The following is a 24,218-nucleotide window of genomic DNA, read 5'->3' as shown; positions in this document are numbered from 1 at the left end:
AAATGCCGCATGAGGAAATGAAGAAGTGCAGGTACCCGAGTCATGGGCCTGCCTGTTTTGCAAATCATTAAATGATGTAGCAGCAATGTGGTCAGCATTCCTAGTCTAAATAAAAGTCTATTTTAGCCGTGCACAGCCCAGAGAATTCTTTTTCCATATGGATTGCATATGGGTTTGTGTGAATCTCTGTGTTTATACATACACATGTAACCTCATAATGTGCATATAAATATTCACATGTGTATTATAGCTCACTCTAGAAAGCAATTAAGAAATGTGGTATGATTTATCTCATAATGTACAGCCAAAACATAAATACCAGTTTTAAACATGTCAAATATTCCTGAAAATACAAGTGAAAATAATGAGTGATTACGACTTTAAAAAATTTTTAGGAATTTAATTCTGTTTTCCTAGTATTTCATTCCAAAGAAGGATGAATGATCTGATGTTTCCCACTTTTCCCACTTGGTGGCTGTGCTTAGCAGTGGGGTGTGCAGTATTTCCTCTCTGCGGGGGTAGATGTGGTCCCTTAACCTTCCGAGTTTATACCGGATAGACAGTATACATTCCTGGATCACTGAGATGTCTCGGCTCAGGATTCATGTGGTAGGAGGAGAGAATTGACACATGAAAGTTGTTCTCTGACATTTATATATGCAGCATGGCACACATGCACGCACATACGTGAACGCACACGCACACACACAATAAGTAAATAAATATGTAATGAAAATGAGAGTATGCATTCTCGTCACTGATACCAAGTACTGGCAGCATGTGGGCCAGGCACTTGATGTTTAGACTGGTCAGCATCTAAACTGTCTCTTGAACAAGGACAACCATGCTTCATGGAATAATTCCTTAAAAGATTGAAACGTAATTCCTCTAATAATATTGGAGAATCACTGTCAGGTTGTGTATTTTTCTAAACCATCTGCAATTGCAGCACCATTTATATCAGAATTATTGAGTCAAGTGATGTGGAGTTCCTCAGACAACTTTTGGTGTGGTGGGAAAGCGTCTTTAGGAAGGATGCAGTAATCAGTGTTCTTAGTCATGTGTGTGTGTCAGCTCTACCCCATACTATGTGATGTGTCTTATTAGCTGGTATTCAGAGGATCATGCTTCCTATGGTTATCACAGCCAAAGTGTTAAGAAAGATTCACATTTGTTCATCATTAAATCCATGCACTAGCCACAGGAAGTAATGGTTAAGATCACTGTTGTAGAGATGAGGATTGTGATGCTCCATGATCAAGATCACTGACTGACCGAGGTGCTGTCTGTGTTCTTTTTGTGCCTTTCGATCCTAGCAGCACGCCCAGGATCAGGCCATTGCTTACAAGTTTACTTTGCCTTTATCCGAACTCTGTAGGGTGAGATGTTGTCATAGAAGTTACTCTATGGATAGAAGGATGAACCAAGCCATGGACAGATAGGAGTGTGGTTAGAAATCGAATACTTGGTGCCAAAGATAGATATATTTTCAAAACTACTAGCTGAATATTACAGTGCCATGATGTTATTTAATTAGAACCAGGTAAAGTTAGGTAAGATGTGATGCCCAGCAGTCATATGGATAGGTAATAAATATAAATTCATACTGTTCTGTAGATATCTCAGTACTAATTACAACAGAAGCCGTTAAGATCTTTGGAGCAGTTAAATTCTTTGGCTCTGAAAGCATAGCAGGTTTTAATAGGTGTATCACCTGGTAACCATGGGCATTATTAAATATAAGGACCTGAAAAACTTGGTAGAAGCAATGGAAAATCTGGCCAGCATGAGTAGTTTGTTTTAGAACTATGGAGAAATCTATTAACTACTGCTGCTATAGACCGATTTGATTAGGAAGTGGGACAAGCTGTTCCTTTCATTACACCAAAACCACATTGCACTTTGTATCAATTATTTGGCTGTCTGCAGCATGTAGATTAGAATGAAGGGCTTTCTCAGTGTTTGTGACCGTTGCAGATTGCTGATTAGTAATTAGAGTCCTGAATGAAGGAAATTAGGCCAAGATTGAATGGGAATGAGAAAGTCTTAATTCAGTCATACAGATGTCAGAAACAGACCGTCTTGAACAGCAGCTCATTCAGTATAGTGGCATTGTACATACCCGTGGTGTTATTTGCTTCCCATGTAAGACTCAAGTCAGATGCCTTTGAGATGCTGTCCTCTCCTATGCCGTGTGATGTAGCTGTGTGGCTATTAATTTAGTGAAATATCCTGTCTGCCAGGTGTGGGAACTAGCTGATTTTATTGTAATACCAGATCATTACTTAATTCATATGCAACCAAGCAAGCGCATGGAAAGCATTATAAATCTATTTACAATGTGGCTGGTCTGATGATAACATTGCAGTAAATTCCCAGGTGAGGCAATTTAAGCAATTGCTTTGCCATGTGCACGCCATGGAAATTAAATTCTCATATACGCTTTAGTAAGAAACCAACCTCATTGTTACGTTTTTGCTTGTGGTAGGCTGTAGAACCCTCATTCCGGTTGCAGATACTGTGTGTCCCATATAGAGTCATACAACAGGCAGTGCCAGAGATGGCAGCTCTTAATTAATTTAATTTTTAATTAATTTAAACTAAGCGAATTCACGTCCTTCCCCGTTTTGCAGTGTGTGCTCACAGACACAGTGAGCTTAGCTGGGAAATGTTGAGGTATAGGTTGAGTAATTAGATTCTTTCAAGCCAGATTCTTAGACCAGCCTGAACAAGGGTCTCTGTTCGAACTTGGCTTTAAGGAAAGCATCCAATCAGTACGCAAGCATCCTGTTCCTATCAACGCAAATCTCTTTACATCTGAAACTCTCACTTCCTTAGTTGCAGACTCACTTTTGTCGTCACTGAAGAGTTGAGAGAGAAACTTGGTACCTCCAACTTCTCAAGGCAAACACATCTACTGCTAATTTGCCATATGTTGGTCATAGATATTCTATCATTTTTTAAAACTGTATTTAGTTCATTTGAAGTATGAAGTATAAATCATAGAAAGAGTAAGGTTTACACAAGCATACAACTAAAGTGAAACAAGTGTGAGTGTGTGCATGTGTGTGAGGATGTGTGCAGGCGGTGTATAGTTGAAATTCTGTCAGTTGAAGCCTTGCACCTCATCGTATAGACCAGGGACTGCAGTAGGTTACACACTGCACAGACCTTCAGACTTCTCCTGAAGCCACACAGAGAGCACCCGGAGACAGTGGCAACTGACAACTAAGACTAAAAATGTTGACAATTTCTTGATTTGCCTGGTTAGCTTATGTATAGAAGTCATTAACTATTTATAAAATGCATTATGAATTGGGTTCCTTCAAACTGTAGCTGAATGTGTGACATTTCCAGCTCAAATTCTCATGCTTGCATTTGGCTAAAGTACAGATTTTATACTCTTAATAATAAAGTAAAAATATTTTCGGTTTATCAAGATACAACAAAAGTTTCAGTTCATTATCTTAGAATCTTCTAAAATAAAATATTATTTAGGTACTTAGTAATCCAGCATGAGGTTTTTAAAATTCTGTAAAAGATAACATGATTTATTGATGTTTTAGGAACAATTATCCTTAAAACATGCCATTTGCCATTGAAAAGAATTTCATCTTTATTTTAGTTGTTTTTCAACCAGTGTAGCGATGATTTCAAAGACTGAGTTATAGTTAATTACCCATAGTCAGCTCATTAAAAAATTCAAATATTAAGGAATTATGAGAAAATGCCAGTGGTGGGCTTCCAAGTATAATTTGTAATAAAGAGCAGCTTGGGTTTGTTTTATTTTTGGAAAATGGAACGAACTCTAGTGCAGAGTCCCATTTTTTGCATTATTGTGCCGTTCTCGTGGGGAGTTATTTCTGATATTTGCAATGAAATGTCTTTTCCTTCCTTAAGTCAATCCTGCCAGGGACCACTTTGTTATGCTCAGCATATCATTTGCTTAATTACATCCAGAAAAGCCTTCCAAGACCAGCCACTAAGTCCCAGTGGTGAGGAGTGACTTTCTTAGAGACCACCCTTCAGCTCTGGGTGCATCCTCCTCTCTGGCTGAGCCAGTATTCTCCTAATTGCTGCTTTTTGTTTGAAGTACACTAAATCTAACTAAGAACATAATGTAATTGAACAATCTATGCCAATTTGTTGGTATTTTGGTGAAAAAGGGAGAAAACAAAAACAATCTCCATATGATATTTTTGCATCCTGTGGAATGTTTTAGCCCCCCATTGTGATGAAATGAATAATGCACAAGGCAGCTCTGATACCACAGCCTGTCGTAAAGGTTTTCATTCCCTTTAATGCTGTAAAATACTTTTGCTTAGCTGGTTTGAAACTGTGATGGTGGGAATCTCCAAATGGGCAAAGAGGTTTGGTGTGATCTAAGTATTGTATTAAGACCATGAAATGAGCTGACCTTGTTGCTTAGCATTTTGAAATACTGTTCTGTATGAAGTCAGTAGAAGTGGGTAATCCATAGTAGCTGCAGCAAGCCAAACAGGCTAGGCATATGCTTTTTGTGGTAAGAAAATAGCTGGTGAGTTCACAGATGAATAAGGCCACTCCTGAACTTTTAAGAGATAACAAATAGATGTCCTTACCACACACCAAAGACTCATGTTTCTAATTTGTCCTTCTTCCTGTAACAGCATTGTAGTTTTGTTTATCTACTTATAGAGACCTATTGCCGCTGCTAAATTTTAAGACAGATGTTGTGGCAGGAAAAGCGTGTTAAAGAGGGAGACTTGAGCAGGCAGGGTGGGTGTCTCTGTCTTCTTTGTACAGAAGTATTCTATAGCTTTGTGTTGTTTTCCTGAGTCTAACCAGAGGTGATAGTTTAAGGACAGAAGAAACTCTCATCTGAGCATCAGAACCTAGAGACTCTAGTCTCAGTTGAAGGAGAGTTACTGTTAAAATTCTATGATTACTACATCATTTTCCTAAAACAGATATCTGGGTGGTGTGCATGTTTATTTATATTCCAGTAAGCCTTTTAAAACTGGGTTCTGCTCGATCCAGCATATCATTTGCTTAATTACATCCAGAAAAAGCAGTAAACTAAATTATATGCAATAAACCAAATTCTCTTTTATGTGCCACCCTTGGGAGAATTAAGAAAATAGCAAAAAAAAAAAAAAATTTCCTGTGTTTTGTGCTTCAGATAAGGCACCCACTTGAGAAAGACTAGCCTTTTAAACGACCTAAAACTCAGTGGTTGTTCCTGTCTACGGTTCCTTTAGATAACATGATTTTAAGGTGTAAAGAGCCAAGGGAGACCAGGCAGCATTACTTGTGGCCACCGTAGAAATCTTTCGGAGGTCTTACTGTCGCCTCTTGCGTATGGGTTACAGGTAGTCCTTTGAAGCTGTTGTACTTTTTCCAGATCACAGATGAGCGAGGAAGAACTTTTAAGTCCTAGATAGAATCTAGAGGCCCAGGAAAGGATGCAGCCTCCACGAGACAGCAACCGTAACTAGTGAAGATGCAGTCGGGACCAATAACCAGATTCAAGTTTCACACCTAACTTTCAGAACCTCTCCGCTTCCCAAAATGTGTACATGTAGATAATTTATGAGTTGCTCACAGCCACGTCCCTCTGGCTGTACAGGTGAGGGTAGGGCCTCAAAAGATACAATTTCATTGTCAAGTGTTGACTCGTAGCACACTACCTTTAGTTACTGGAATTGGAAAATTTATTTCTTTTACCAGTGTCGTTCTGACTGTCTGCTCCCCTTCTCCCCTTTGCCTCCCCTTCCCTCACGCATGTTAGTTTTCCTTAGGCCATTATTTATAGAGGAATGGGAGACATTTGAATTACTGCTAGCTGGGGCCTGGCTCTGCAGTGGGTAGGAACATCACAGTGATGAAATATGGATGTGCTTGTCCAGGCACCCAGTGCAGAGCTGGTGGTAGGAAGAGTATTCTAGACGTAGACACTCTCAGAGCTCTAAACTGTGCAGTGCCTTTCACACCGAACACTCCCAGTCGCTCTTGTTTTAATTACAATCTGTGAGTTTAAAAAAATACAGCTATGTATTTTTTCAGGTTAGTGGTTTTATTCAAACAATACGAATAAGAATAAATCAATTCTAATCTACTTATGAAAGGGAATAGAACCTGAACACAAAGCAGAATTATTTTTTCTATTACTGGTATTTAAAAACAAAACAAAACAAAACAAAACAAAACACCAAAGTTCTAATTTCCACCAAGCTTGTGGATTCTGGAATTTGAGTTGGGTTTGAGTATCCCTGCCGGTAGGTTTCCATTAGGGGGCTCCCGAGGGTTTGAGATGGTCTTCCTTGATACCGTAATGCTTGGATGCAAGCGTTTGCTTTCTAACGCTCATCTTGCTTCTTTCTCTTTTTGTTTTGTTTTATAGAAAAGGTCACGGATCGCCTACAGTGACGAAGTACGGAATGAGCTCCTAGGGGATGCTGGGAATTCCTCCGAGAACCAGGTAGAATGCTAATGAGGAAGGCCCGGTGGGTGGCTGGAGGGTGGAGGAGGTCACAGGCACACTGGGCTCTCAAGCTGCTCCCTAACAGTATTAGCAGCTACTCATGTGGAAGCGATACTGTTTAATGCAAAGCTGAGTCTTAATCAACTTCAAAATGTTTCTCGGAGATCTTTCATTTAACCCTTTACCTTGTGATCGCTGTCTGCTATCTTTTAAAAAACTCTTTTCTTCTCTTTTCTTTATTATTTAGTACTTAAGAAATAACTTGAAACACGCTGTTTGCAGACAAAGCCAAGGTCTTCACCTCAAACACATGTAAGAGGAATAAAAAAGTACACAGTGCAGCTCTGATAGGAATGCTGCATAATTAAACCAACACTCACAGCAAAACAAATGAAAGTAAGCTTTCAAAATTCAGCAGCACAGCCCCAACTCCTATTGTGTAGCTTCTTAAAAATACATTCACCGAAATGCAAATGCTAGCCCCAGTGTGGGACTTGTGTGGATACCCAGGCGGAGGGCCTGCCCTGCTTCAGTCAGATGACCAGTAACAATAGTGGGGGGTAGGGGCGGGGGTGGGGGTCAGTTCTGCTTGCACCTTAAGATCTGCATACAGAAAAAAAAGATACTTGATACAATTTCTTCTTAAAGGTTCTTATGGCTTGTATGTCGCTCCTCATTGGGCCGCACAGTCCTGCCATGAGTCTAATTAGCATCCTACTACTATCTTTGAATTAATGCTGCAGATGTCATTATGTCACACAGGTATGATAGATATGACTTTTAAAAACAGAGTTTTAAGATCCTTGGTGTAGAGCTGAATTTAAACGGTCTCACCCAACCCTGGGGACTGATGGGTGACAGAGAGCATCATAGGTGAGAAGCGAATGTGTTTGTTTGTTTACTAAGGCAGGCCTCCCAAGGTTTGCTTCTCTATCTCCACGAACCACTCACCGAGTAAAACAAGCTTGTGACTCGACAGGAAAATGCAGCTCATCTGTCTGACACGCCAAGCTTTGCAGGACAATCTTCCCATTTCAAGGGGTTTCTACTCACTGCGCTAAATTCTGCACGGCCAGAATGTGAGCGCTGTGACTGGGAGAAGAGTCAGCAGGCCCTGATCTTTGTTTACCTTCCTCACTGTTTGGACAGCATCGGCCTGAGTTGAGACGTGGCTCAGATTCGACTTGTAGTTTCAAGTTTCCTGATGGAGTCCTGAGAACAGATCCAGGGGTTGGGGCAGAGCAGAAGTAAAGGTAGCGTGGGGAGGGTTTTACTCACACTCCATTAAACAGTGCGAGTGTGGGAGGAAAGTGTTCTCTGCCCTTTAAAGTCGGATTTGAATGGCTCATGCCTGTTAGATGAATGAATCACAACTTTCTTTTCTAACTATTGTAAAAACAAAACTTTTTCTTATTTTTGCAAAACACAAAAACCCAACAACAACAAAAGCTTATGTGTGGCCCCCATGCCCATTCTCTTGAAAGCTGTAGACTTTCCCTCATCTGAGACTGCTGCCTCCTGGAGAAGGAACAGGAGGGAGGCGTTCCTGTCTAACCCAGGCTTCTGGGTTGTAATGATGTCGTTTTCTGACAGATCCTTTCTACAGCTTGTTCACTTCTCTTAATGGACATTTTATACACCCAAAATATTAGCTTTACGTACGTAGAAGTATGATTTTTGTGCCTAAAGAAAAATATTCCACTAAAATAGATTTGAGCTCACACTTCCTGAATTTTTCGAATTATATTTCTGTCACTTTAAAGTGATTATGCAGAGACTTCCCCTGGACTTATATGAATCAAACTTACAAATTCTGAAAGTGCTTGGGGAACCTGAAGTTAGCTGTAAGGACCTGTCACTTCAATAAATACAGCACGGCAAATTACAGTCATGAGAATATGCAAACGGTAGATTATGACTCGTGAACTTTTCAGCCTAAAATTGGAATGAGGTGTGAAAGTTCAAACAGACCACGCTAAGCTCTCTGGATAATTTGTTACCATGCAGAGCAGAATTTCCATACCATGATGAAGTCATTAAATCCTGGGTTGAAGTCCTTTGTCATAACGTAGGGCTTTAAATGTCTCTTCCCAGAGCAAACTTCCAATGTGAGAATAACTTTATTCTCCTCAGCAGTCAAGGCAGAGGGCCTCTCTTTACAGAGAGGGTTTAAAATGGGCTCTTCACATCCAGTCTTATGTAGGTAAGAAGGTAGATGTTCTGAGTGGACTGCCCATAACTCCTGTACGAAAAGCTCTGCTATCCAGAAAGAAGTTTCTGTTCCTGCTGATTGTTCACATGCCGGCTTCCTGTCAAATGATTATGACAGACTTTTAATATACACAGAAAGCTTGGCTGTAAGCAAAATTAGTCATAGTCACTTAACTTAAATTAGCATATCTCTGTCAGTTAAATATATACAGAGTGACTATAAGGGGAAAAACAAAATAAACAGTCAGTAGTTATGACTGCAAACATGTGAAGTGCTGACCTCCTGTCCACCGCCTCATGCACTTCCTCACACTGGCTTCCTGACGAAGGTTCGCACACGTGTGAATACAGTAGCAATTAGCCTTCTCTCTGGGGTGTTTATGGTGAGTTCTCTTAGACATCTACAACCAAATGTTGACTCGTGTAGCTACAATCTTCTAGCTAGCTGTCAATAAGAGTCATTTTCTTTGGGGTTATATTTACATTTCTTCCATGCTTAGAAATAACACTCTTTCTACAATTAAGGGTTACTCAAGTGTGTGTTTAATGTCCTCAGCACAACATACATCTAATTGCATTCTAGATCAACTTCTCTGCATATTTTTTGGATCATATCTATTTTACTTAATTAAATATATAGCCCATCCTGGACTTAAAAAAGAAAAAGAGAAAAGAGGAAAAAGAAAGAAAGAAAACAAAGGGGATGATGGGTCAGGCTTTCCTTTGCACTTGAAGTGCTGAGGTCCCTAGCTTCCGAGGGAAGGGTCCAAGTCCTTCTCATCCACCCTCCAGTGTGCAGGGTTGGACTGTTGGACACAGTGCTGCAGTCTTTAGTTAGAGTGGAATGCTTCACTTGATTTCCTTTCAAGAGAACCATTCTCAAAACAGACAAAACACAGATTATAGAAGAAAACCATAGAGGCTTTCAAAGTGGAGTTTGGCAATGGGGACAAGTAAAATATCCGAAGTTCTTGTTTTGGATACTAATAGACTCTCAGTTGCCATATGCAAAATTATATTGATCCAATGACTTTGAGAAAATCCTACATAGAAGATTAGAAAAACATATAAAGGGTAGAATGGTTTCTACCACGAGGAAGTTTTTATAGGAAAGCAATGTGTAACAGATAATGATTGCTTAATTTTTTAATGCAAGGTTCTCTTAAGTTCCGATTTGGGCTTGCTGTGCGTAAAGTGTGTCAAACTTCAGCTACAGACCAGGGGGTGAAGTCGGTCAATTTAATTCCGCAAGATCTGAAGAAGGTCGGTATCATTTCATATAGCCCCGGCAGAGCAGATCATTACCAGGCACAAATCTGCTCGTTCGTGCTGGGGGTTTCTAGCAAAATAAATAGACTGTCATCATAAGTTCAGAAAATTGTGTGTTCGACCCACGATAATGTGTAAAGGGCGTTTAATAGAGTTCAGCATTTATTCGTTATCTGTATGCGGACAGAGACGGCAGTGGCGTTATCAGCTTTAAAAAAAAATTTCGGGAGTTCTGGGAGTCACGTGATGCACCTCACACACATACACAGAGAGGCGCTCATGCACACCCACCCTCCCGTGCTCCACAGTGCAGTTTTTAGTCACAGCAGAAGGCTTAACCACAAGAGATTCCACTGGTTCAAACCAGCGTAAACCAGATTTTTTTTTTCAGCCCACAAAGGAACAGATTACCTCTTGTATCAAATTCTGCATTCCGGGTAGGGTTGTGGGGAGAAATCTTTGTTTCAAAAAAGATGCGGATTATCATAAGCCAACATGATGGTTTTGCACACTTTCATGGCGCCTATGATGGAGCTAGCAACTGGATAAGATGTTCAAATCACTACTTTTAGTGGAGTCTAAGCATTGTTAATTTCCAAAAAGCAACCATCTTTATTTACTTCAATTCTTAACTCTTTGCCTAAACACCAACCCCCCTACCCCCCCCCCCCGAAAAAAAAAAAAAGAGAGAGAGAGAAAGAAAGTTAAGGGGGAAAAAAGATGAAGATTAGAAACCTCCCATTACCTAGCTTAGCTCCGGATCCGGCGTGGGGCTTGAATGCAGCCATGCAGCACAAACAAGATAGAACGTTTTTTTTGTTTGGAACCCATTGAAAAAGCAAATGGGTAGCATTTTTAAACACTCTTGCTTACGGTAGGGTGTCATGCCCCAATGGACTCCATTGCTGACAAGTAGTTTTAAACTTTGGCCCTTTAAGTATCATAGTCAACTGAAGAATGGTGCCCAGAAAGAAAAGAGCTTTGCGATCAATTCCCACATCGTCTCTCTCTCTGAGATTTACTGTTCGCGGTTTTCTGCCATGCTGTTCAAATGGCAAAGAGAAAGACTCCAATGTGTAACAGGCTAGGTATACTAGTTTAAATTGTAACTTCATCTAGAGAACAGTTTTGTCGCTTTTCACGTGAAAAGATGAGGCGCTACGCAGGGTGGGTGTGGGGAAGGGAGCGGGTATATTTAAAACCAATAGCTTGGTTTAGCTGTGAACATTTGACATTTAAACTTTTGTTAAGTGCAGACTAGCCACTATACAATAATTTCTAAACCCTTTCTGTAAAGGTTTTATGACAATTTAAATTTCCTTTTATGTTTGAAGTGCTTCCTTGTAATAAATGAAATAACAGGATAATCTGAAATGCACACTTCTCCACCTTAAACTTGAGACTAAGACTTTAAGGTGTGGAGATTCCCAGCTGCAGTAAACACGGTACTCTTAGAGAGAATTATGGCGGACCATTCATAACACTTTTCTCCAAATCAGTTCCTTAATTTACTGGCCTGCATGTCATGTGTTGTAACAGATGTTACACTTGGATGTTTAAAGATTTTCAGCTGTAGTTCTAAATGACTGAGGATGCAAATCCCGAACCTAGACTGTGGCTTATAGTCTTGTGGCACAGGCTTCTTTTCTGAGCACTATGAAGCCGTGGTGGTCATTTTAACAATGCAGTAAGTTTGTGGTTTAGAATGATGTCAAACACGTACGCAGATTTATGATGTCATGGATTCCTGGTGCCTGGGAACTTGCTGTATCTGTTACAGCTATGGACATAGAAGAGGTGGGGATTAAGATGTTGCCGTAGGAGAACTCACTAACGGCCAAAAGAGTGGGTTTTTATTTGAATTTGGTGAAAGCAGACCATAGAACAAACACAGAGGACTCCTTTCTTTGATATGCCCTAGTTTGTAAGCTGAAGATAACTAGGAAATGAAGAAACAAAAAGTCAAATAAAAGCATACTCAGTAAGTAATGTTTTATTATAGGAAAACCACAGATCTTGACACCAGCTGTTGAGACAGGTACTTTATATGTGCTTTTGTTAACTCTCAGCTGAAAGGCTATCCCACTGTAGTCTGAGCATTAGAGTGTGTGCAGGGTGGCGCTAAGCCAGAACAGAATAGTAGGTTATTTTTGTTGTTGTTTTAAATACTTAACTGGAGCCAGAGTGTGAGCTACTGATCATTTTCATTTGTTGGTAAAATCAGGAATCAGTTGTCAAGGCTCTGAATAGAGAAACATCCTGAAATCTTGTATATACAAATGCTCTCTAATGGTGCATTCTTAGAAGAGAGACGCAGTAAACTTGTTTTCTTTTTTTATAATATAGACTTCTATGAAGTCGTTCCCCTTTATTTCATGATGGTTCTTAGATGTACTTTAAAAGAGAATTTCACACTATTCTCTTTGTTTAATGTGACAGTGTGAGAAAGTGATCTTTATTTGTTCAAAACCCTCTGCATGTAGTCTATGCTTAGCTCCTTTTAATGTGTTTGTCTGTGATTTTTAAATGCTAAACATGTAAACAGATGAATTGTCAATGTTAATTCTGTTTCCTGTCACACAACTGATCTTTCTCTCCTGCCATTTCTCCCCTTTTTATCTTCTTTGTGTGTGTGTGCATTCATGGTGCAGTTGATAAAATTACGGGAAGAGGTGAGTATTTCTTGCCTTGCTTTTTTTTTTTTTTTTCTCTCCCTAGTTCTGCTATTTCTTGTAAATTTTATTTTCTAAGTCTGAAGGGTTTTGTGTTCCTTTTTTTCAGGGAAATGTACACTTGACAAAACTATTGACTTTATGACTTCAGAAGTCTTCTCCCCTGACCGTCTTCTCAGAACTGTTTCTGGTTGTTGTGGGGGCACTGTTCCTTGTTGACACTGAGAGACAGTTAATCTTTTTAAAGCCAAAAAGCAAAAAAGGGGAGGAATAACCCAGGCGTACCCTAAAACTGTACAGAGCTGTGCTGTTCTGTAGTCTTTTAGCTTCACGTTTCTTTTATTTGTGTTGGTTTCTCAGTGATGTTAGTATGACATCATTTTTTTTTTCCCTGATCCTGGTTTATTTTACTGAAAACTCCCTCCACCTGCTAGATTACACACACACACACACACACACACACACACACACACACACACACTGTAAATGCCCTTGCACTGGTACAGGAACACCCTAGAACAGCCAAGCTTGCCTCACTGTTAAGCATTTCCCTTTTTGTAGAAAACAGCCCCCAGCTGTGTTTTTCTTTCCTGAGTCAGTCAGGTCCACTGCGTTGCTCCAGAGTCTTCTGTGGCCTGATCACTCCCTGCACAGCACCATTGACGGGGGCCAAATGACTCTGTTGTTGTTTTCCAAAAAGTCCAAACACACCAAAATGCTTTGATTCACCTTTTCAGAGATAATCACATCGTACTCAGTAACATTGAGTTTGGTTTCCTCACAAGGACACCAAGTCTCAGACTATATTGCTGTTAAACCGTCCTCTTGCTCATAGCAGCCTCAGTCATTTGAATACTATATTGCTGTTAAACCGTCCTCTTGCTCACAGCAGCCTCAGTCATTTGAATTACTTCTGCAGTGGGTTGAGCCTATTAACTACAGCTTTCCTGAATGTCTGTATGGTGGACAGCTGTTCTGTTGAGTGTTTGGAGGTGTTGATCCTGAGACTTGTGAACAGGGGTTTGAACAACTGTCATGCTGGAGTGACAATTTAGCTCAGCAAAAGTGATAATGGCACATAAGCTGAGGAAAGAGAGCACACCAATAGCCTCTGATATTTTTGTTTTTTTTTTTCTTTTTCAAAAGTATGTGTATATATGTATATACTAAATGAGTGTAATTAGTTATAGTATTGATTACTCTCGGAATGAGTGATGGCATAAACATTACTGCCCCTGGGAGGTCTGTGTGTCTGTTCTGTGTATTTAGAGATCCTCACCCTTTGCTGATGAACTTGAATGTCGAGATGTTGATGAAAGGAACACTAGAGTTGAATGCACTTATGCACACATATGTGCACACACTCACACTTATGTTCACGTGCACACGCGTGCACGCACGCACACACACACACACACACACACTGCATGCAAAGAAGCTCCACAAGGCTCTTGTCCATGAATTGGCAGGGATTTGGTGGATAAAATTCCTGTGTGTTCTAATAACCATGGTGATTTTTGGTCCAGTTGCTCTGCTGTGGTGCAGGGTCTGAGGAATTCTTCCTACAGAAAGTTAAAAATCATCTTCCCATACCCTGTGTTATACATAATTGCTTGGTTATTTCTCTTATTTTCCTTTGTCAGTAGTTGTACCAATTTCAGTGCTATAGTTGATGTTTCTGAGGCTGTACTGTGATAGAATTATTGGTGGTAGAATGATAATTTCAGGAATTGTATTGTCTGTGTCTTTGATTTTGGCTGTAACACTAATATTTATGGATTTGGTGACGCGCCTGAGCTTGCAAGCAGATGGCTCCGAAGGACTCTTCTCCCAGTCAGGGTCTGTTCGTACTCACACAGTGAATGGTACCTCAATTTTTCACTTGCACTTCTTTTAAAAAGACAAGAACCTATCTATTCAAGGACAGTGTTTGTTGTATTTGGAAATTCACGGTGCCCGTCCTTCCTCGGAATGCTCTCTTCAGGGTATGCTTAGAGGCAGGGCTGTAGCGCAGAGGGAGCTGATCTGGCGTTGGCTGTGCCGAGCTGTTGGAATCCTGCAGCCCGTCTTTCTACTTTGCCCAGTTCCTCACACAAGCTGAGCCCCGTCAGAAGCTCCTGTGCAGCTTCACTCACCTCCTTTGAAAAGGGCCAAGAAGAGGGTGAGAGAAGGAGTTTGGGATGGAGAGTGGGGCAGACTAAAAGCCTGTGCGCCTCTGTCGTGGCTCGCCTTTCATTTAAAGGACGGCACGCACAGCTGAGGGACAATGTAAACAGCGCAGCTGTTCCGAGAACTTGATTTTAGTTTGACTTTAGTGAAGGAGTTTCAAAATGTGAAGGGAAGCCCTGCTGGGAAGCTGCCCCTAAGCTGATCATCCTCTTGGGTGTATATTTCCCCTGAAAAAAATGAAGCACTCTGGAAGAAGCAGTTGCTTCCACTGCTTAGTGCAGAGTGTGCAGTGTTAATGCCCATTGTGACATTTTGTTTCCCTGTTTAGCTCTAGAATTCCCCCAAATTGTTTCTTATTTAAATACTTTTTTCTTCACATGTGTAGCATGCTTTTATTTTTGCCATCATACTATTAACATAGAGGAAGATCCACATCCAATATGGTGTGTGATTTTTTTTTAATCTCTATTAAGCTAAATATCTTCTTTGAATTTATGATTTCATACAACATGAAAACAAGTCCAAAATTGTCTTCGTCTGGGTTAAAATGTAGAGTTACCCTTGCTTTCTCAGATCGGGTTGGTATGTTTTAGAGAATTACCAGTTTGACATCCTTTGTTTAGGTAGAAAACAGTATTCAGAGGAGAGAAAAGCGGTCTTCACTCCCAGAACTTGTATGGAAGGAGAATCAGAATTAAAGGCACAGTTTTTGGGAAGCTGTGGTAGGATTGAGTTTCATTTAGAGATCGCCACGGCAAGCACAGAGAGAAACACTGCTCTGCTCCCTCGCTTGCAGCCTCCATAACTGCTTTTCTCGTGACATAAGAAGCTCTCTTTACTTCCTTCCTCCATTTTATTTATTTCATTTATTTTCCAGAAGGAGGGGCAATATTTCTCTTAATTTCTGCACTGTATATTAGACATCTCTATTAATTATTGTAGGCTGCTCTTGCCGCTTCCTGACCTTCACATCAGGTCCTTTCTCTCTGTTCTAAAAGCATTGTTTTAATGATCCCCCCCCCACCCTTCCCCCAAAAAATTTTTCAAGGAAAGCTTTGATGTGGCTTTAGCTGCCTCTAACGTCTGGCCGCATCTCAGATGTGTCACCTATGCCGGGAGGGAATAAGGCGATCACGTTTTGAATGGTAATGATAACATACTAATCAGTTCCTTGCTTTGAAGATGGAAGCGAGGTATTCTGTCAGCCTCCCTGGCTGCTGGAGCTCCGAGGCACTGGTCTAGGTGTATTAGCTTAAGTGTGCATGTCAATACAGCTTGCATCTCCAAGATCCATGGGGGCTCATTAGAGCAAGGTAGACCATTTCACTCGGCAGCCACTCAGATAGCGCATGTGGCACCTCCTTTTTTATTATGATCGGAAAGCATTGCTTCAGTTTTAAGTGACATCTGTCAACAACACAAAGTTGTAGAGTTGTATTTGCATGCTTCCTTTCTCTTTGACCAACATTGATTTGAGGGCAAGAGATAGTAATTTATACAAATGCATAAACAGCCCCACCTCCACATGTACAGGCACATATGGTCGTAGATTTTAAAGTATCTCAACATTTTCACGTGTGCCACATGCACATGCCATTCATCCATAGACATGGCTCGCCTATGAACATATTTTGGTAACCTGAGTAGATCTATTGTGGATAAAAACACTTATAGGGTCTCAGTGTAGAAGGGAAAGTTTGGAATATTAGAGGAGTTCTAGGATTTGCCCATTAGATGTAATTAAAAGATCTGTATATAATTTTATTTCTAAGAGTTTATTCTGATTTTAGTTCGTAGTCCAAAACACTGTGTGCTAGTACTTCACTTTAAACCCAGCATCATATGTTTGGAGATGAATTGGCAGTTGTGCACCTCCGTGTAAATCCCATGTGTTCCCTGTGCCTTGCTGGTTGTCCTGTGTCGTCTTTGAGTTAACAGTGCTGTTTAATATTCTGTCTCAGTAGCACTGTTGTTCTATGTGTCATTTTGCTACACATCCAAAATAAGAAACATTCTCTTAAATATAAAAAGTTCCTGTTTAGAAATTATGGTCTGTAGAAATCAAAGGACCAAGTGAGTGTCGGAAGGGACTGCATTTTATAAAACTTAACGCAGAGAAGGATCACGGCACTGTGCGTGTGTCTCCTCTGTGTTAAAAGAGGAAAGATCCAGTTGGCTCTGGTCTTCATGCATTTCTCAGTGTTGTGGAGTGAGGTTTGTTGTGTCTACTCACAACATGGGGCTCCTTAAAAAAAAAAAAGAATCAACAAAAACCAACCAACCAACAAACAACAAAAACCAAATAAGTGGACGGTCCATCCATGTTTGATTGGAAATCTGTCTATTGTTATGTTTCCTCTGATGAACTGTCTGCTAAAATTTAACTATAATGGGTTGTAGACACCCTCTACACCCTAATGTTAAGACATACAAAGGCATTATATTTTAAAAAGGCAAAAAAGAACATTGTAGCCATCCTCCTGACTCCCCCCTTCCTTTCAGAGGGCACATCTGCTGGATAACACGGAGAGGCTGGAAAGGTCATCTCGGAGACTAGAGGCTGGGTACCAGATAGCAGTGGAGACCGGTAAGAATTCTGAAAGTGAGCAAATTGTCTTGCTTATGCACAGCAGTCTTCACAACACATGACATTTCAGCAGAACTTCAAAGGAGCAGCGGAGACAGCAGCCCGAGATGTGGTTTACATATTGGGGAGACAATTGGGAGCTTATTTGCGCTTATCTTTTTTCAAGTTAAAAGGCATGACATCTACTGAAAACCTTCCTGAGGTTTGAAAGTCTACATCTGAAAGCAGACTGGATACTTTGTCTAAATTCTACATTTGTCTTAATGTGCAGTTACACGTTGTCAGTTTACCCACCCGCAATGATGGAGAGTCTCCCCTGTTTGTGGCTGAGGTTTTAGTCACATGTGTAAAAATTAACATTTAATCGTTCTAAATGATAGGAGCTGAGGACAAAGATGTTAACAACACCTCATTTACTTTGCTTGTTTTTCTCAGTGTTGGAAATGGTCCCTTTAATGACTCTATTTTATAAAAGCCACAAACAGAATCTCTGACCACATATGAAAATATCTATAGAACAACAAAGTTAGTATTCATGGTTATATACTATTCAAACTTTTGGTTTGAGCTTGCAGTAGTCATATTGCAAAGAAGACCATCCTAGTTTTTCTAAGGATAGTCCATTCAAAATAGACTGTGTGTGTGTGTGTGTGTGTGTGTGTGTGTGTGTGTGTGTGAGAGAGAGAGAGAGAGAGAGAGAGAGAGAGAGAGAGAGAATATCTCATGCAGTGAGTGTTTTTAAACAACATTAATACTTTGGTTTTTATGAGTTCCTTATTTTTCAACTACATATTTTGTTTTCTAAACTATAGATTATAAATAATGTCTTTTGTATATTTTAAATTGTTTTTGTCCAGTGTATAAACTACAAAAGTATGTGATTAGCAGAATTTTCCTGCAAAGCAATTCAATTGAATGTTACCAAAACATCGCCTGTCTGAAGAGTGAGTATAGGGAAAGCACTTGCAGGTGCTGACTTTGAATGACCAGTGTGCCTGCCCTGCTTCATGGCTACCCTGGATCCGTGGGTTTATGTGCTGCATTCTATAGAACCTAAGGAGACTGTACATTCATTAATGCTGAGGACGCTGAAGAAGACCACCACGATCCCAGCTTTTACCAGTGTGCACTGCTGCTTTCCTCAAGTTACTGACAGGCCGACTCTCTGCCCTGATTGGCCCCTTTGGTTTGGAGCTCACCCTTAGAGCAGACTCTTGGGAGGCCCATGAACAGTAGAAGGAGCCACCTTCCAAGTCTCGCATTTCTCTGACACTGAATCATTTCATGACCCCGAGCCTCTTCATTCTTCAGTAAAATAGAAGTAAATCACACATTTCAGAATTCTTAAGATAACAGCATAGTTATGTTAAAGTATTTAATATGCTATAAAATACATGTAGAAATGTGTGTGTCGTTATTGTGTGGCCATTTGATGATAGATGATTATCTTATAAAGAGTGATTTTTGTTGTTGTTGTTGTGTGTTTTAAAGGACTAGAATGGGTGTGCACTATTTGGACAGCTCTTACTATCTGTTACTGAACTTGACATTGACTAAAGAAGGGCCTTGTCCAGCATCCATTGATGAACCTCCATGGGCGTGGCTTGGGCTTGAGCGTGTAGATTGTCTTACTGTGTCAGTGTCCTCTTTGGTGGCTATCTCAGCCTCTCACCTCGCTATCCATGTGGCTCTTTCCCCAAAGGGATGGGTCATCCAAGGATATGGCCATATGAGAAGACCGTGCATCGACCATGGTTGTATGGTATGGGAGCTGATACTTATTTCTTCTGATGTACAAGGAGCACGGTGCTGAGAATACAGTGGTGGGCTATAAAATTAAACCTGGAGTTAGCTCCACACTTGGAAGGGTTTTGAAAATGTTACAACATAAGTAGAATATAAAGGCTTCCCATAATGCATATTTTATCAATTTAAGAATGGCATTTTGCCGGGTGTGGTGGCGCATGCCTTTAATCCCAGCACTTGGGAGGCAGAGGCAGGCGGATTTCTAAGTTCGAGGCCACCTGGTCTACAAAGTGAGTTCCAGGACAGCCAGGGCTATACAGAGAAACCCTGTCTCGAAAAAAAAAAGGGGGGGGGGGAGAATGTATTATAAGGTCAGACAAACACGGACAGTTTAATGATGTCATAGTAGTAGTAGGCACAAGTTTGATATATTTCTTTACTTGAAAATAGTGAATATAGCAACCCTGTTTGGGGTTTTGGACATATTTTTCATTGTTTTTATTTTATGTGTATGAGCATGTTCCCTCAATGTGTGTCTGCACTCACTGAGTTCATGCTGGTCTGGAAGCCAGGAGAGAGCACTGAATTTCCTAGAACCTGAGGTACAGGTGGTTTCTGGGAAATGAACCCATGCCCTCTGGAAGAGCAGCAGTGCTCAAAACTGCCAAGCCATTGCTCTCGCCCTCTCTGGAATACTTTTGGCCTTTTATTTGAGCACAGTAACCTAGGGACTGTTGTCCAATGTTGTGAATGAGTTGGAGGGAGAAGATCAACTATTGGTACTTTCATTGGTCAGTTGTGTAGCCCCGAGGTCCCCAATCTATGTGTGTTCTCATACTCGCCAGATGGACACTTGACACTGGACTCTTTTTATTTCATAAGATGTTAGGAAGGAAAAGAAGATCCCTTCGATCTAAGTGCACAGAAACAAGATAGCGCTATAAAATATTTATCATTTTAACAGGTGGCCATCAGTTAAAAAAAAAAAGTTAATGTTCAAGGTAATTGGCAAAAGTTTTACCAGAAAATTTAACTTTTCTGTTTATTAATTTGATGGTAATAATTGACAAGGCCCTAAAAAGAATACTATCTAGGACAGGGTGCCTAGATTAGGGTGTATGTTCCATTACTACTCTCTAGTTGCTTCCAAACAAACTATGACATTCGTCTTTAAGAGTTCTTGCGTCCCTGTTGACATTTTTAAGTTAGTCGTGAATATTGTCTCTTCTCAGGCAGTCACTGAGCAGGGGGCACCTGTGCAGAGTGTATGATTACTTTATCATTTATGTTGATGTGCATTGAGTCTAATGGCCATCAGGCTACTTCGCTGGGCCCCTTTCTCTGACCAAGTTTCACGTTAGTTGAATGATAAAGAAGGGGCAAGCCAAGTTGACTTTGATCATTTGTAACAGAAAGAGCTGCTGCTCTGTTGGTAAAGTGCTCCTCTTGCAAGCAAAGGGCCTCAGTTCCTTTTGTTTTGGTTTGTTTTTTTCAACTTTTTTTTTTTTTTTCAAAACAGGGTCTTGCTTTGTAGCTCAATATGTTAGCTACTTTACCGTTAACATAATAAAAATACCCCAACAAAGGCAGCGTAAAGGGAAGTGTTTATCTGAGCTTATAGTTCCTGTGAGATAGAGTCCTTCATAGCGTGAAGGCGCGGGAACAGGAAGCTGGCTGGTCAAAATGCACAGGAGGGCCTCAGTTCAAAACCCTTAACCTGTGTTAAAAACAAAACAAAACAAAACAAAACCAAAATGGTATAACGGCATATGCTTGTAGTCCAGTGTGTGAGTGGTGGGGAGTGGTGGATCTCTGGGGCTTGCTGGTCTGCCAGCTTAGCTTACTGAGTAGCCCGTCAGAGAACTTGTCTCGAACAAACAAACAAAAGAGTAGATGGTATGGTGTAGAACAATATCCACGGTTATCTTCTGGCCTCCTGAGAGAAAGCTGTAGGATGACAGAAATGCTGTCCTCACATTCAGACAAGTTCTTTAAGACCCGATGACTGTCCCTCCTGTTCCCCGACATGGGCCCAGGCCCCCTTCAGAGCATCCTGGAGCTGTTGGTTTCAGGCACTGATTGGCTTAAGTCTTAGATCATGATGTAAGCTATTTGCAGACCTTGCCCTAGCCCAGCTGGAAGCACCCCAAGCCCCATGGGTTGGCACTCTTCTCTGCAGTTACCAAGACTGCCTCGGCTTCCCTTGGGCTCGCTCGTATCACTTCATTGCAGCCAGGAGGCAGGGAAGCAGTAGCCACTGATCTCTTGAGAAGGAACTGCATTTCTTTGGCCTTTGCCTGAGAGTAAAGTACTCTAAACCTTCATCCAGGGCTGGGTGCGGGCTAGGGACAAAGCCCACGAGAAATGGCACAGTGCCTGCTAAATAGGAGACATACACCACATGACACTTCATTATTCTGTATTCTAAGTTTTTCCATCTCATTCACTTATTTTTGTAGCCAAGAAAAGAAGTTACAGAGAGGTAAGACCGTTTTCCCACATTTATGAAACAAGGTACAGTAAGCCAGATTATTTGGTTCCACACTGAGATATGAATGGTTTCACAGGTGCATATTTTTTTCAGTGTAATTTGTTGAGGTCAAAATATGTCATGTTCTCACATCTATTAATTTCCTTTCCCTATAATTTATTTTACAATTATCCATTGAAACTGTGTGTAATGTATTAAGGATATAGTAGTGAAAAAGAGAGGCAAGGCACTTATTTTCAGACAGTTCATGAGTAAGAGGAAAGGTAAAGTGAAAGTAGACATTTTAAAACTTGACAAATAGATGTAGTGGGCAGTCTCACATAGTAACAGGTGAGGTAAGCTATGACGACTGACAGGCTCAATGCTCTAGGCAGACAGTGACGACTGACTGATGCGGGCTGCAGTGTGGGCAGAGGGTGCTTCCCGAAAGTGGCCTCCTGTACATACTGAGTGTCAAATGGTCCAGAGATGCTATCTCTGAGACAGCCTGGCGTACGGCTCCAGAAGGAAGTGGCAGTGAGCATGAGCACCCTTAAATGCGCTGTTTAGGAGCGAGCAGATGGCTGGAAGTAAACAATCACAGCCCACAGGCCCTGCAGAGTCTGAGAGGTGCGGACTATGGCGAGGTATGGGACTGGAAGGTGTCTGGGTCTTACTCTGGCCCTTACTTCAGAGGGCCATGGCAGGCAAGTGGCCTCTCCTGAGGAGTGAAGGACAGGGATGTAGGAGTGCAGGGTCACAGAAGGAAGCCAAAGAGAGATTGGGAATCTTACTGGTCAACATTTAATCATTTCTGGAGCTAGACAAAACTTCATAGACTCTCATGCATATGTGTCTTTAACAAAATGTATTTACAAAACAGTTGGTAGGTGTCCAGCCGGAGAGATTCTCAGTGGTTAGAACACTCAGTGTTAGAACACTGGTTTCTTCCTCAGCGGTCCTGGGTTTGGTGCCTGGCCACTCCTATGCTGCTCTCAGTCATCTGTAACTCCAGTTTCAGGGGATATGACACCCTCCTCTAACCTCCGTGGGCACCAGTCATACACATGATGCACATACATTCATGCATATAAAATGGTCACACACCTAAAATACATGCATGAAAGAATGGGGCAGATAGCAATGAATAGTTAACACGCACATTGCCTATGGCATGATACATGCCCCAGAATGTGTTCATCTAAGTTGTAGCAGCACTGGATGGGAGGCACTCTTACATGGAAGCTGTGTATTTTATCATCTGTGAGACAACTGTTCAGAAAGCGGAATTCATCCAGTAACCCCGAGTGCTCCACGCTGCCCCGGTCAAACATGCTTCCCTCTGTTCACCACAGCTTTCCTGACTTCCCATGATGAAAAGTACTCAGCTGAACTAGGACAGAAGTTCCCTAATGTATCAGGGAAGTGAAACGCTTGACTTTGTAAGGATACATCTACCCAGTGCTGTACACTGGACACTCGGTTCCATAAAAGAAAGAGTTGGTCTACCCAAAGTTTGTTACCTAGTTGGCCCAGTAGATTTGTCCTACTTCAGATTGAGCCTTTCCCTGGTACCCTGATTCTCTTCTATGAAGAGTAAAGGAAACTCAACTGAGCCTTGTGGTGGTGCACGCCTTTAATCCCAGCACTCAGGAAGCAGAGTCAGATGAACCTCTGAGTTCAAGGCCAGGCTGGTCTACAGAGCAAGTTCCAGGACATCCAGGGATACACAGAGAAACAAGAAAGAAGGAATGAAAGACAGACAGACCGACAGACAGACAGGGGGAGGGAGGAAGACCAAGGCCTTTCTACATTTACTATCTTTATCTGGCTTTAAGTATCAGGCCTTCTCCAAAACCTGCTTCCAGTGGCCTGGTCCATGTGATGGTGTTCAGATTATTTTTGCTCTTATAGCTGCAAAACTTGAATTCATTTATCCTGATAGACTTGGCCATCTATGGAAACACATGGGGTATTTTTCCCTTCTGGAAAGCCATTCTTAGATTATAGCATTTTAGTGAGAATGGGGTAATTTATCTATACTGTAGTTTTTTAAATGTGAGTTTCTTACCTATCTCTTTTTAAAGCTATTTCACAGAAGCAGCAGCCAGTATTGTTATCACACACATCTTTAAATAAAACAGTGGGTCGCAGCTTTAGAGTGCTACTGTTTCAGGGTAGAGTCAAGGAAGAAAGAGGAAGGTAGGTACTGGGGATGTATGTGGCTTGTGGTTTGCGGGGTCGGGGGTTGTTTGGGTTTTTTTTTTCCCCGTTTGGTCTCCTTCCTTGCCACCATGAACGGATAGTTCTTTGTCATACTCCTGCCACCATGAATGAATAGTTCTTTGTCATACTCCTGCCATGATTCTCTTCCTGGCCACCAGTAGCTGTGGACTGAAGCCAGGAGCCAGAACGAACCTTGACTCCTTACAGGTTGATTACCTTGGGAATTCTGCGACAGCGGCAACAAACCAGCATCATTTCCTCTGCATCCTCATCTTAGAGCCATGGCTGGGTAGCTCCTGGGTCCTCCCTCAGGGAAGATGGAAGGGCATAAGTCCAAATACTGCCACCTTATCCTCTTGGATTTGAGCTTGCTTCCTTGTTCACTGCGCCAATCAACCTGTGTGG

At 41.2% G+C, this 24,218-nt stretch overlaps 1 protein-coding gene across 9 annotated transcripts in view; it reads left to right on the top strand.

The window, feature by feature from the left end:
* The window catches only part of Vti1a (vesicle transport through interaction with t-SNAREs 1A), a 307,722-nt gene that overhangs the window by 58,028 nt on the left and 225,476 nt on the right, over positions 1–24,218 (top strand). For 4 of the 9 annotated variants that reach the window (XM_029472452.2, XM_029472448.2, XM_029472453.2 and 1 more), the window contains exons 4-6: positions 6,383–6,460; positions 12,595–12,615; positions 17,287–17,371. In XM_029472452.2, coding sequence (XP_029328312.1) covers positions 6,383–6,460; positions 12,595–12,615; positions 17,287–17,371 — 184 coding nt within the window. Of the gene's footprint in view, positions 1–6,382; positions 6,461–12,594; positions 12,616–17,286; positions 17,387–18,228; positions 19,446–24,218 lie in introns of those variants that run through there. The other 5 variants (XM_029472449.2, XM_021152368.3, XM_021152364.3 and 2 more) reach the window with 3 other exon arrangements.

Source organism: Mus caroli, unplaced genomic scaffold, assembly GCF_978045245.1.
Source record: "Mus caroli unplaced genomic scaffold, Mus_caroli_1 scaffold_20, whole genome shotgun sequence".
NCBI lineage: Eukaryota > Metazoa > Chordata > Mammalia > Rodentia > Muridae > Mus > Mus caroli.
This window is presented reverse-complemented; position numbering and strand designations above follow the sequence as displayed.